Source organism: Mchenga conophoros, linkage group LG11 (assembly GCF_057382185.1).
Source record: "Mchenga conophoros isolate Kocher_MC1m ecotype Shallow Benthic linkage group LG11, M_conophoros_male_GT1.1, whole genome shotgun sequence".
In the NCBI taxonomy this organism is placed as follows: Eukaryota; Metazoa; Chordata; class Actinopteri; order Cichliformes; family Cichlidae; genus Mchenga; species Mchenga conophoros.
The window spans coordinates 13,296,686-13,308,740 of NC_140536.1; the positions used below are offsets into that span (position 1 = coordinate 13,296,686).

At 42.4% G+C, this 12,055-nt stretch overlaps 1 protein-coding gene across 4 annotated transcripts in view; it reads right to left on the reverse strand.

The window, feature by feature from the left end:
- Positions 1-1,090: 1,090 nt before the first annotated feature.
- trak1a (trafficking protein, kinesin binding 1a) overlaps positions 1,091-12,055 on the reverse strand; it is a 37,604-nt gene continuing 26,639 nt past the window's right edge. For all 4 annotated transcript variants that reach the window (XM_085290994.1, XM_085290992.1, XM_085290993.1 and 1 more), the window contains 7 exons: positions 11,638-11,775; positions 11,434-11,510; positions 11,083-11,322; positions 10,325-10,635; positions 7,877-8,365; positions 6,302-6,404; positions 1,091-5,113 (listed from right to left, as the gene is read on the reverse strand). In XM_085290994.1, coding sequence (XP_085147120.1) covers positions 4,051-5,113; positions 6,302-6,404; positions 7,877-8,365; positions 10,325-10,635; positions 11,083-11,322; positions 11,434-11,510; positions 11,638-11,775 — 2,421 coding nt within the window. In that variant the 3' untranslated portion in view covers positions 1,091-4,050. The remainder of the gene's footprint in view (positions 5,114-6,301; positions 6,405-7,876; positions 8,366-10,324; positions 10,636-11,082; positions 11,323-11,433; positions 11,511-11,637; positions 11,776-12,055) is intronic.

Here is a 12,055-nt window from a genome sequence, read left to right on the forward strand (position 1 = left end):
AGTGCCATCTACTGTTCTTTGGTGTTCATTTATGGGGAGAAATGCCTGCAGTAATACTTAAATTAGTAAACAGGTGGATTGCTTAAAAAGTAGTTACAATGAAAGGGCTCCACCCCGTTGACTAGACGATCTCTAAGGTGTTACACGTTTCGTGGCAATATGCTCGCTCATTTGTATAAAGAAGAAAACGAGGCAGCAGAGTCAAAGGAGTGCAGCTGTTATTTTTTGAGTGAAGGGTCTGGCAACTTAGGTGTGGAGAGAGATGCATGAGAGAGGCCTGGACCAGCTGCTGAGCTCTGGCAGCAGATGCACAAAACTGTTGTAGTCCAAGCAGGGGGTGAATAATTCTGCATAATTTAGTGGGTTTTGGTGAGATTTTGTAGTTATACTAAAGTTAAGTAAAGTTATGTGTCGAATTGAGCTTTTCACTCACAGGCTGCTGGCTTATGGTTCTTAGGGTATTTAAAAGTAATGGGAGGCAGAGGCCTCAGCTTTTTTTAAAACCAACTCCCAGTTTGGATTCAGGAGACAGACACCCTCTCTGCTTTTAAGATTAGGCTTAAAACGTTTATTTTTGACAAAGTTTGTAGTTAGGGCTGGATCAGGTGACCCTAAACCCACCCTCAGTTATGCTTCAATAGCCCTTGGCTCCTGGGGGATTCCCATGATGCCCTGTGTTTACACACCGCTCTGCATGTAGTCATTATTTATTACTAATTTCTGGTGGCTTTGTCTCGCCTCCCCTCCCTCAACCCCAACCAGTCCCCAAACCACTAACACTCATATGAAAATATGAAAGGTGATTTTTGTTTTATTAAGTAAAATGTGGCCATTAAAATGTGTTCAGAATTTGCAAATTGATAATCTCATAAATGATAACGCGTTACTCTCCCCTACACCGCATCCATCAGCCTTTATAGGTAACATTAAGTATTAGTGTCGGTAATATTGGCTCTGTATGTACTTGGTATTTGCACAATCACACAGCACTACTCTTCACCTTAGAACGTCGAGCAGCTTGAAGTGACTTATTGTGATTCGACACATAAAAAAAAAAAGTGTACTTTTAATGGAATGAAGCAAAACAAAGTCTTTATTTATTTATTTATTTATTTATTTGACAGTACAGTCAGTTCTGTAGAATAGAACTCATCAGTTTTCCTCTCTTTACCCAAAAATAAACAACTCAAATGCCTCTTCGTTTTTTTCAAGTTAGCATGACTATCTGTGTTGCATACATTTACAATGCAATAATAGTTCCCTTTCATGAGGTTAACACAAACGGAACTTAAATCAACATACTGTACACAAATGTATGGCCCTACAGCGGATTACTGTTTGTCATAAATTACATTCAGATGAATTGACACACACACACACACACAAAAGCAAAGCATACACGCACAAACACACATACACCATCTCCTTGTTTCTTCAGTCTTATCATTTGTTTTTTTAAATACTGAAAATGGTCTGATTTTGACAAACACCTTGCTCTGCCATGAAGCATTGAGCAGCATCAGTGTACTGTCGGGTTTTTACCCACTGTTAGAAATGGAAATGTTTTTAAGATTTTAATATAAGTGCCAAAAAAACTGATTAATATAATGAATGAAAGGATTCCAAATGCTTTTATGAGATTTCAAAATAAATAAAATCCTCAAAATTCCTTCATTTAAACAGCTGTCATGACAGATGTGCTTACTTTTTACAATCCACATACTTCAATGATTGCTAAGTATCCGTTTCCCCCCCCTCCACCAAAAAAAACCTTTGCTTGTTTAGTCATTTAATCATCAAGAACCACAGCAGGTCAGCATCCATTCATCCCACTAAACACTCACTGGTCCAGGTGCAATGCCCAAACTCGAACTCTAATGGAAACAATGTGCACAACAAAATGTCAGAGTGGCAATGAACAAAAGAAAGTCTGTTTGACAAATCGGATGGGTGAAAATATGACAGTTGATGTGCTTAAAAATCCCCCGCTTCATAAGCGAGCATCAAAGTGTGAGTTCAAACGGCAGCAACTGGACCCGCTTCAGTGACACCAAACCATCAGCAGGAAACTGTTGCAGACGAAACAACAAGCTGTTAAAACCAGCGTGAATATTTCAAGTCGCTCCATTTTTTAAAAATCTTTTTTTTTTTTTTTACAGTTACATTCAGAAATCAAGTCTTGTTTAATATTGCTTTAATCCTTTTTTACTCCCGCGCATGCTTGACAGAATAAATAACAAAAGGTGTCAGCATGTATGCAAATTATTCTGCTACAAGGGGCACATGCAATATGAGCAAAAAAAAAAAAAAAAAAAAAAAAAAGAAATGAAGGAAACTAACTTCAAGCCTGCACGACAATGGTCCCTCCCAGTATTCACCAGCATATAACTTTGGTTTACGGTGAAAGCTCAGCGGTTAGCGTGTTGCAGAGGTTTTTGCAATGTGGCAGCTTCCATCTGGATTTTGCAGGACTTAAAATGTTATCGACCACTTCATGCATCGAAATCTCAATCAAATCACCCAACATTCATTGTCGTCCTCCAGCTGACTAGACAAATACAAAAACAGAGGTGAGCCAAAATTGTGGGGGGGGGGAGTACTCGTGTTCTCTGCAGGTCTGTAGTCACAGTGCTTTAGCAGATGTCTGTATCTAGACCTGGTCTGTATCCCCCTTCACATGTGCATCAAACGCCCCCCAATTTTTTTAAATGACAAAAACAGAGCCACAAACACCTTAAATTGGCATAGGTACATTTATGTACCCTCTCTACTGCATACCGTACAATAATAATAATAATAATAATAATAATAATAATAATAATAAAGGCAACATAAAATATGAAGTAATCAACTAAAACAAACGCAGATCCATATTCTACAGACATACAGTATGTTTGTTTTTAGGCACATAAGAAAATTCAGTCACAGCAAGAGGACATAAATCCCCAATCTGGATTCTCTCTGAAAGTATAAATTACAAAGAGGGGAGGGGTTGCTGGCAGAAAATAATCTCGATCTCTAGAGCCATGGCCACTGCTACGTAGCATAGCTTTCAGCTAACTCCACTGCATTGCAACACACACATAATGCAGGAGTAGCATTCATAAAATGCAGTCTGGACTACATCTGTCACAATTAGAGACAAGCACGATCTGAAAGGTTTTAATAAAGACATTAATAGGACCACTGTTTGTATGTTAGTTTAGTCAGATTGCCTTTGTCTCTAACCGCGACTTAAATATCGAGCAGATTACATTTAATGAGTCGTCACTGCAGAAATCACAGTCATTCAAAACTTTTTTCTTCCAGTTCCTAAACTGAAGCTCTTCTAGTTTCGCTTTGGCTGACGGTCTTTGGCAACACTGGACTGGACACGACAAACACTCCTTGGCTGCACATCGAGTTAAAAGTTAGAAAGCAAAGCCAAAAACTGGAGGAGTATCTTGTTTGTAGTATCAGCAGGTTTACATAGGACATACACATTACATCTGGTGTATGGCCATGTGTAATCTTAAAAGTAAAGATTACATCTGGTGGTGTGAATGCACCGACTGTGTAGTCCAACAGTACAGTGTAGAACCCCAGTTTCTGCATAAATCAAGAAGAATTTGTTACATTTTTCTGCAAAAACAGGTAACGTGGGCGACACGTGCACCAGATTGGGCCTTTAATATTATACTATATGACACAGTATACTGTATGTCCAATATACTGGGCAGTTACAACAGACAAGAAGGCAACATCATTAGTCTGGCCTGACAGAATATGAGTATAACACAGTGTAACAGTTCTTAGCCAGTATTTCCATCCCAGCTCACTTATCATGACTGTTTAGAAAGATGAATAATTGTAGTTGTACTGTGTCACTCATCTGTTTTTTAACCTTTTTCGTCCGGGAGAGATGACTGCGGTGTAGTTGCTTATGCTGTTTTATTTTGTAAATGAGTGTGTGTGGTTGTGCACGTGTGGTCGTGTCATAAGTACTGTACTGCTCTGTAAAATACGCGAGACTGTGTGTTGTAATATGATGTAATACGCTTAATGCTTCCATTATGTCCCGGTTTCTTCATCGTTGTGTTGGTCGTGTGTGGTCGAATCCCCCACCTCGCCTTTTGGCCTGGTGTGTCTCTGTATTATCGTCTGCGATGTGACCATTTCCAGTGCATTTAGAGTCTGTGGTACGTGCACGCCTTTTGTGACCAGTGTCTTCTTTTTTGTTTGCACTTTGCCCGTTTCCTGTGTGTGCGCTGTGAGTTGTTGTGTATGTGAGGTTTGCATCGTATGCGGTATGAGTATCTCTGTGCTGGGGGGGCCTCCTGGGTCTTTCATCACCATGCTGGCCCCCACCATGGCGGGATAGCTTCGATTCCTCCTCAGTCCTGGAAGCCCCCCACCCAGTGCGCTGTTCCCCAGTCCAGCAGAACCAAAGGGGCCTAACAGAGTACTTCCAGATGAAGCTGAAGCAGAATGTGGGGAAAGGGTGCGAAAACTCTTCAGTTTGTCCACAAGCCGCAGATTGATCATCTCTGTTTGGTTGTCATCGTCCACCTGGCCCTCCTTCTCCCTTTCTGCCTCCCCCAGCACTTCCCTCAAAATTGTACGAGCCGGCTTAGAAGCGAGGAAGGTATCGTAGAACGGCGGGTCGTCATCGGAAGGGCTGAACTGAAACATGGGGCCTGTAGCGATCGAGGAAGCCGATTTGGAGTGAGGTGAGCTGGGTGGGCTGGATGGCTGAAGGAGGAGGAGGGTGTCTGGACGTTTTCCCAGGTGCTTGACTCCACCCTGCTCCGGTCTCTCTGTGCACCTCTGTGCTTGAACCCCTCCCAACACTGCCGAAGCATCCAGCCCTCGGTCCCAGCTGCGTGGGTTGTACACTGAGGCAGAAATTCCATTCTCCAGCAGGAGGCGCACCAGGCCTAGAGAGGTGCTGGTGGTTTTAGTGGAGTCCCTAAGGTTGGTGGAGGACTCGGCGAGGGAGAGGGAGAGGGAAAGGCGGCGAGGTGTGCAGCAGGGTGTGTAGGAAGGCGTGGGTGGGGCTGAGAAGGGTACAGGGGAGGCAGTAAGGGAAGGCGTGCCCGGGCAGGTACTGCTCTGACACGCAGCCATGGCTGGGCTGGAGAGGAATGGAAGGACAACAAAAGAAAAATGATGAGTAAGCATAACCAAAATTATACAGACACCACCAGCCTTTAATATGACTATTAAATCTTATCCTGTTCTGGAAGACTGAGCCGTGCACACAAGTTTAAGCTCAAGTCTGCACATTGATTTGTACTCTTAAAACTCAGAAACATCAAGTCTGATTGACACATTGTTCACACATTAAACAATTTAATCACACAGAAAGTTAGTTAATCAAGCCCCGTATACATGGTGAAGAAACATTAAGCACAGCAGTCCAATTTGTAGCCCTTAACCGCTCTGCAGGGAGTACACCGTCACGTGACATTTATCTAATAGGAAAAGTGCCAGAAAAACTGAGACTGTAAACTGACTCCAAGATGAAAGCTGACCTTAAGCATTAAAAGTGAGTGATCTCCTTTCAGCTAATTCTCAGAACACTTTGTTCAATCAAAAAAAAAAAAAAAAATGGACCTCTTTGCTTAGTTTATTTCCACCGAGTATAACACAGTTAGATTTAATCAGATTGGATCAGTGATTGGATTCCTGGATGTCAGGTTTGTTAGTTACAAAGCGGCTTCCTAACAGGGAAACTTATGAGGCAAATAAGAAGCACACTGTCCAGTGACTAACTAGAGGACACAGCTTTTAAAAATGACATGTTTGTGTTTGCAGAGCTTTTTCACAGTTTAGTGCTTGTGAAATTTGCCTCACGCAGCTGCCCACAAGTCGCTGCCCACTAAGTCTGACCAGACAAAAGAGAGACGGTGCAAATTCCCCAAAGTTATTCTGCTTCACACACCAGCAAATCTTTAGAAATGCACTACCATGCATTTCCTCACCCATGCGCACACTAGTAGGTGCACTCAATGGGTCTGCTCTACTTCGGCCATAACAACCATGTGATACAACTCCAGTTCTTCTTCCTCGTCACATGACCTGTTAAGCCAATCAAGACATTGAGCGTTATGCGCCAGGTCTACGGCAACACAGAAGCCCTGTCTGGAATGAAAATCAGAGAAAACCTGGCTCGTTCAATTACCTACTACTTCAGGTCTGCCATTTAGTACAAAACAATATGTCTGACTGCCAGCTGTTGTTTATCATTACACAAATCAGGCTAAAGACAAAGGTTTATCAATGAAGTATTTAAGTGTTGATGTGTTTATTTATTCTTTACCTGGGGGATGCAGTGGTCAGCTGATCAGAGGGGTGGAGAATCCTGCAGGTGGTGAAGGTATATGTGGAGCTAGTGTGGGACATACACTTCCCTGGGAAAAGAACTGGAGGAGAAAGGAAGGGAAGGAAAAAAAGAAGAGAGGGGAAGATTTTTAGTGTTGACACAAAATAGACCAAACACAACGAGGCAAAAAAAATGTTAACAACAACGTGGAGAAAATAGACCGTGGGCATAGTACAGGACCCGAGCGAAAGCCCCAGCTAACATTAGCCCCCCCCAGTATACTTGTTTCTGTTAGAGAAACTCGAAGTCTATCCCAGCTAATAGCCTTGGTTGTGAAAATGTAGTTGCTAAGGGTGAGCCTCGACAACAAGAAGCAGCAGCTGAATCAGTCACAAACTCATCTGATGTGACTGAATATTCAGTTTGTATACCTAAAGCATAAAGATGCGTTTATTCCACTTTGATCTTTTATAAATTATGAAACACTTAGATGAGGTAGAAGAGTTAAGTTATGAGGCAGATTTTTCATTGCAGTGGTATTAAAGTTACAACCAAGGCCACACGGGGCTGATTCACTGCAACACTTTAACTTTTTAGTGTTAATAAAGAGATCCATGCCTCTCAAGTTGTGCTCTGCTTTTACATTCATATTAATTACAGTTATAGCACTACAATGTTTACACCCTTTCTAGGGTTAAGTTCACTTGAATTTCTTCCGTTAATTTGTTTTATTATTCTCGGTGTTTCCCTGTACTGGGAACACTTACAAAGGTTTATTCTAGTCTGCGCCTCTTCTCCATTTTAAATGGTACCATGTTGACTTAATAAAAATAAAGCTTTGGGTTTTAAATTCTCTCTCTCATTTTTGGCTCGTAGCCGTAAAGTTAAAGCCACCCACTCCCACAAGATTTGTACTCTGGGACAAGAGAATATCAATGGCACGGCAGTCCTCCACACCAAAGCTGCTCAGTAGGCTCCAATATTAGCTAGCCGCAAGCGTTACGAGTTCATGTGACTCGAACAGCTGCCCCAACAGCACTTGACCTGCCAAATTTCTTTCTGTATCTGCGTGCTTGTGTGCTACAAAACAGTATAGCTTAGCATGAAATATTAAACCCTCCTGCTCCTAAATAGTGTCTAAAATGTTTTATAGAATATACCTAAAGATACTAAAGACTTTGCAAAAGATGAAAAACTTTGAGTGTAAGAGTAATTGGCTGAAATAAAGGAAAAAAAGTGGCAGCAAAAGAAAGTGTGAACTGAGAAGAAAGGCTGCAGATGGAAAATGACGGAAATGAAAGAACAAAAATAAAAACATGTACTCTGTCTCGTTGCCGTTCGCTGGCTGCATACACGGGGACAGCTCCTGGGGTGGGTGCGTGTGCAGGTGTGTACACATGAGCGTGATCATGCAGGATGGGATGTCACGTGTCCAATGAATCCTTTCTCCTGCCCCTAAACCCGCCACCCCTCCTGTTCACCCTCGTCCCCTTTATCCCCATGCTCCAGGGCAAACATGAAGGTGTTATGGTTTGATGCAGTGCTGTAACCCCAGCTAAGAGGCTCCCTCACCAGGCATGCGGTCCACAGTGTTTGGCTGTAAGGTTTGGCGCTCTTTGGGGTCCACATGCCCGTTGATCTCGGGAGAAAAAGGCAGCGGAGAGGAAGGGGACGTGTTGGAGAGAGGAAAGGGCATGCTTGCAACATGTCCATCATTTCCCTGAACTGCTTCTGCCGCCGCGCAGATCGTTCCATTCAGTGCGTCTGACTGGCTGATTTCTTCAATGTTGCCATTTTTGTTGCGGCAGACTGCGGGAGTAGAGGTAGAGCGAGGCAGATCCGTGGGAGCAGGGCTCTCCCCTAGCACGGCTCTAAATGAGTCACATGATAGTTCATCCTCCTCTGGTTGGTCCAGCTGCCAGCTGTCCTCCTGTTCCTGTTCCTGTTCCTGTTCGTGCGCCAAAGTGCGGAAGCCCTTCGTGACCACACCGGGCCGATGATCCAGCAGAGCACCCATGTGAGGCTGAGCCAGCTGCTGCCATGCATGGAGCGTAGCAGAGCCTAGGAAAAAACACATCTTCAAGTTACACGAAAATCAACAGCAGCTTCAGCTATTTTTAACAAGTTCGTGACCTCCTTTAAACACGCATACAGAAAAAGTACCACAAAATCTGTGATTATCGATTACAGATATGTTCTTATCAAGTTTTCAATGATCACAGGTTAAACAAACTACATCTGTTTAAACTCTAAAAGCACCTGATTATTGCAGGTGAACACGAAGACGTCACTTATGTTCAGTAGGTGTTGTTTATGTGTTGAAATGTGCTTGAAAACTAGAAAATTATTGTCAGTACGTTATATATACACATATATAAACTAGGCTAAGCTCCAAAGTAGAGACGAGAACGCATACATATGCAACAAATGCACATTCTTAGATTATAACACTGTCACAGCGTTTCTTTATGCAGCACACAGAGACTCTCGCACACAGCACTGAGGGTGGATGTCACGACAAAGGAGGAATGTCTATAGGCCAAAGTGTCTTCGCACACCGGACTGCTTGAATTTCAAGTCTAGAAAAATGGTTTTCTACTAGAGATGCATTTTGAGAGATGCCAGTGCAAAAGAACAAACGCAGAAGAAATGAGAGAAAAGGAAAGTGGAAAATGATGAAGACTTTATTCAAGAAATCATCAAAGAAAGCAAACAAGGAGAATAGAACAAGAGTAAAGTGCAAAGACCAAAGTGAACTGAAAGGCCAACAAATGACGAGTGGAAGAGGTGGACAGTACATACAGCATCATGACACTGATGAAAGGCTCAGAAATTTATGAAGACAGATGAACATTTAAGAAATAATCACCTGAGATTGTTTCTACATTACTTCTTATTTCTGCACCGCTGTTAGACTTGAAATGAAACATTTCCATCTCTTTTTGTTTTTTACATTTTCATACGTTCACGTGCTTGGAGAACACATTTTTGTCCTATGACGCAAATGGTTGCAACTTCAAGTTTGGACACTAGGTGGTGCCATCGTACAAGATGTAAGGAAGCTTTCAGTTCCACTGGACAATACTGAGAGTGGATGGATGATTGAAGAGGTCACAACAAGTACATGTTAACAAAAACTGGTTTCTGAGATTATAAATATAGTGATAACTGCTCTGTATCTACAATCCAACACTAAGAATTCAATAAATAATAAATAAAGCTCCTCTATTAGAACAAGGCATCAGAAACATGTTCAGCATGTGTTCAAAAATACAGAAAGTGCATTTCAAATACCATACAGGAAATCACTCACTGCAAATGTGTCAGTGAGCATGTGTTGTTATGTGCTAGGTAGGCTTTTTAACACATTATGGCTGTGCACAACTTTATAGTTTGAGACACGCTCCAATATCCAAGTACAACACTTGAATAAAATATTAGGAAAAGAAATCATTAAATCGACTTTGTATAAGTTACTGTGTGCACAACGTTCATTGAACTATTCTCATTCTTAAACTGCAGCCTTCGAACCAGTGCACTGCTCCACACACAGCAGGCTAACCTATATTTCAAAGCTGCAGCGCAACTGCGTATGTCTAAAATAAAAGGAGTGCTGCAGATTTAAACTACCATCCTGTTGCACCAACCTCTCCAGCAGACCTGTGGCTACAGCCAGCGGAGGCTGTGAGCTTGAGAAACTGCTCAGCTCCATCAAACTGGAGCTCCTTCGCAGCTTGTTAGGATCTGGTGAGGCGCTCAGAAAGATCTTGGACTGATTGCATTTGTGAAAAATCAGGTATTGATTCTCACTCTGAGTTGCTTGACTTTGGGTTTCACAGCCCTGGCTGCGTGCTCTGGGAGGAGTGAGGCTGGAATTTTGCACCTGGTTCTGATTTTCATTGTGTTTTTCCTTCAAAATCTCATTTTCATTGCGAAAGGCTTTTTCACTGCTGAAATTCTGATTTAGTTTTTCATCATATGGAAGATTCGAGGACTTGTGACTCTGAGAGGAATAATCACCTTCTAGCGGCTTTACAATCTGCAGCTTCTCCGGCAGGTAGGACCTGGGTGTGAATGAGTACCCCGACCAGATGCTTCCAACTGAGGTATGTGAGGAAAGCGAGAACAAGCTTTCCGTTGGGGTTCCTGGTCCTCCTTTTTCCTCCTCTTTGGCCAGGTAAGCCAGCTTTCGCTCCCTCTCCTCCTCGAAGAATCGTTTTTCTGAGAGGTAGTTGTCCCGGCGGAGCGACAGGCGACGCAATGCTGCCTCCAAGTCCCTGCTGCCCGGAGTCCCAGGGGTACCAGGGGGGCGCTTGTTGGAGTCCTCTGACCTGAAGAGGGAGACAGACAGCGGTACAGTTTTTTGCAAAGTTAATCTCTATTTTGAGATAATAAAATGATCGTTTAATTTAATTCACTATCAAAAGGGGAAAAATAAGAAGAAACCTTAAATAATTGTGTTATTTCACTCTTAAGTGTATAAAAAATCCTCACAAGTCATTTGGAAAAATAATCCAAACGTTTGAATCAGAGAAGAAACTAAGTTTTTCAACTTACTGTCATATATGACAAATAAACACGGGAAATTATTTGTGAAACTGGAACTACAAGGTGTTTGCCAAACTTTGAAATGAGAACCTTAATCAAATTTCAAAACAGCTGCAAATGAGCACTCTGTTAATTACCTAACTGGGATGCTTCTAAATTAAATACATTTCATCAGGTCATTATGCTTCATCATTCAAATCTACGGTCCGTAGCGGGAGCGATGTCCATACCCGTCATCAGGCGTCTCCAGGATACTCCTAGTCCTGTTGTCTAGGATGATCCCACTTCCTGTTTCACTACCATAAATGGAGTTGGAGCGTGGCGTGCCCACCCTGCTGGAACGCCCTGAGGTGAAGCATGAAGTCTGATTGGAGCCTGGGATGTTGAGAGGAGAGGGGGCTAGAGAAGAACGCTGCTGACGCATCAGATTGAGGTTTTTCACCGTTTGGAAAACTCGCTTCGGATGCAGTCTGCAGACACACAAACATGGAGTTGATGGATGACTTTTAGATTATTACAAATGATTAACATCTGAATCAGATCATACTGTGGAGGAAAAAAAAAAAAAAAAGGATATGTACCTCTGCTCTTCTACGTCTGGATCATCCATTTGGAGTTCCTTCCTCATGGTGCCCTCTATTTCTGCTGCCAGTGAGTCCTGGAGAAGAAACAAATTGCTACTTGGGAACTGAAGATGTTGTGATGCAGACAGACAGTCTCTCTTCTAACTACGTACATTTCTTTTGCATTGTAAAAACCCTTAAAAATGTAACTCCATCACTCACCATCGGGAACAGGCCCAGGGAATGGAAACGCCTCGCCGTGCTGAGCGGGAGAGTTTTATTTCTCAGGTTCTTCAGTTCCTCCTGAGCTTCATGCAGCATCTCCATACACTCTGCATACTTGTCTTGCAACTCCTGCAACTAAAAGTGAAGAAAGGAGGAAGAGCTTTACAGAGAAGAAAATGAAACGCACTGAAGCAGAGTGTTTCACCTCCAGCCTGGAGGTCATTTGTCTCCTGTTTATCTCTCAGTTACATTTAAACAGTGACAGGACTGATTTTCATACAATTTGCTTCTCGGAGAGACTGAGCTTTGCATCCTGTTTTATTATGATATAAAATATGTTTTTAAAAAGGACAATATACTGTGGGTGCTAAATTTGGTGATATAATAATATGTGAAGACAGGAGAAGCCATCAGC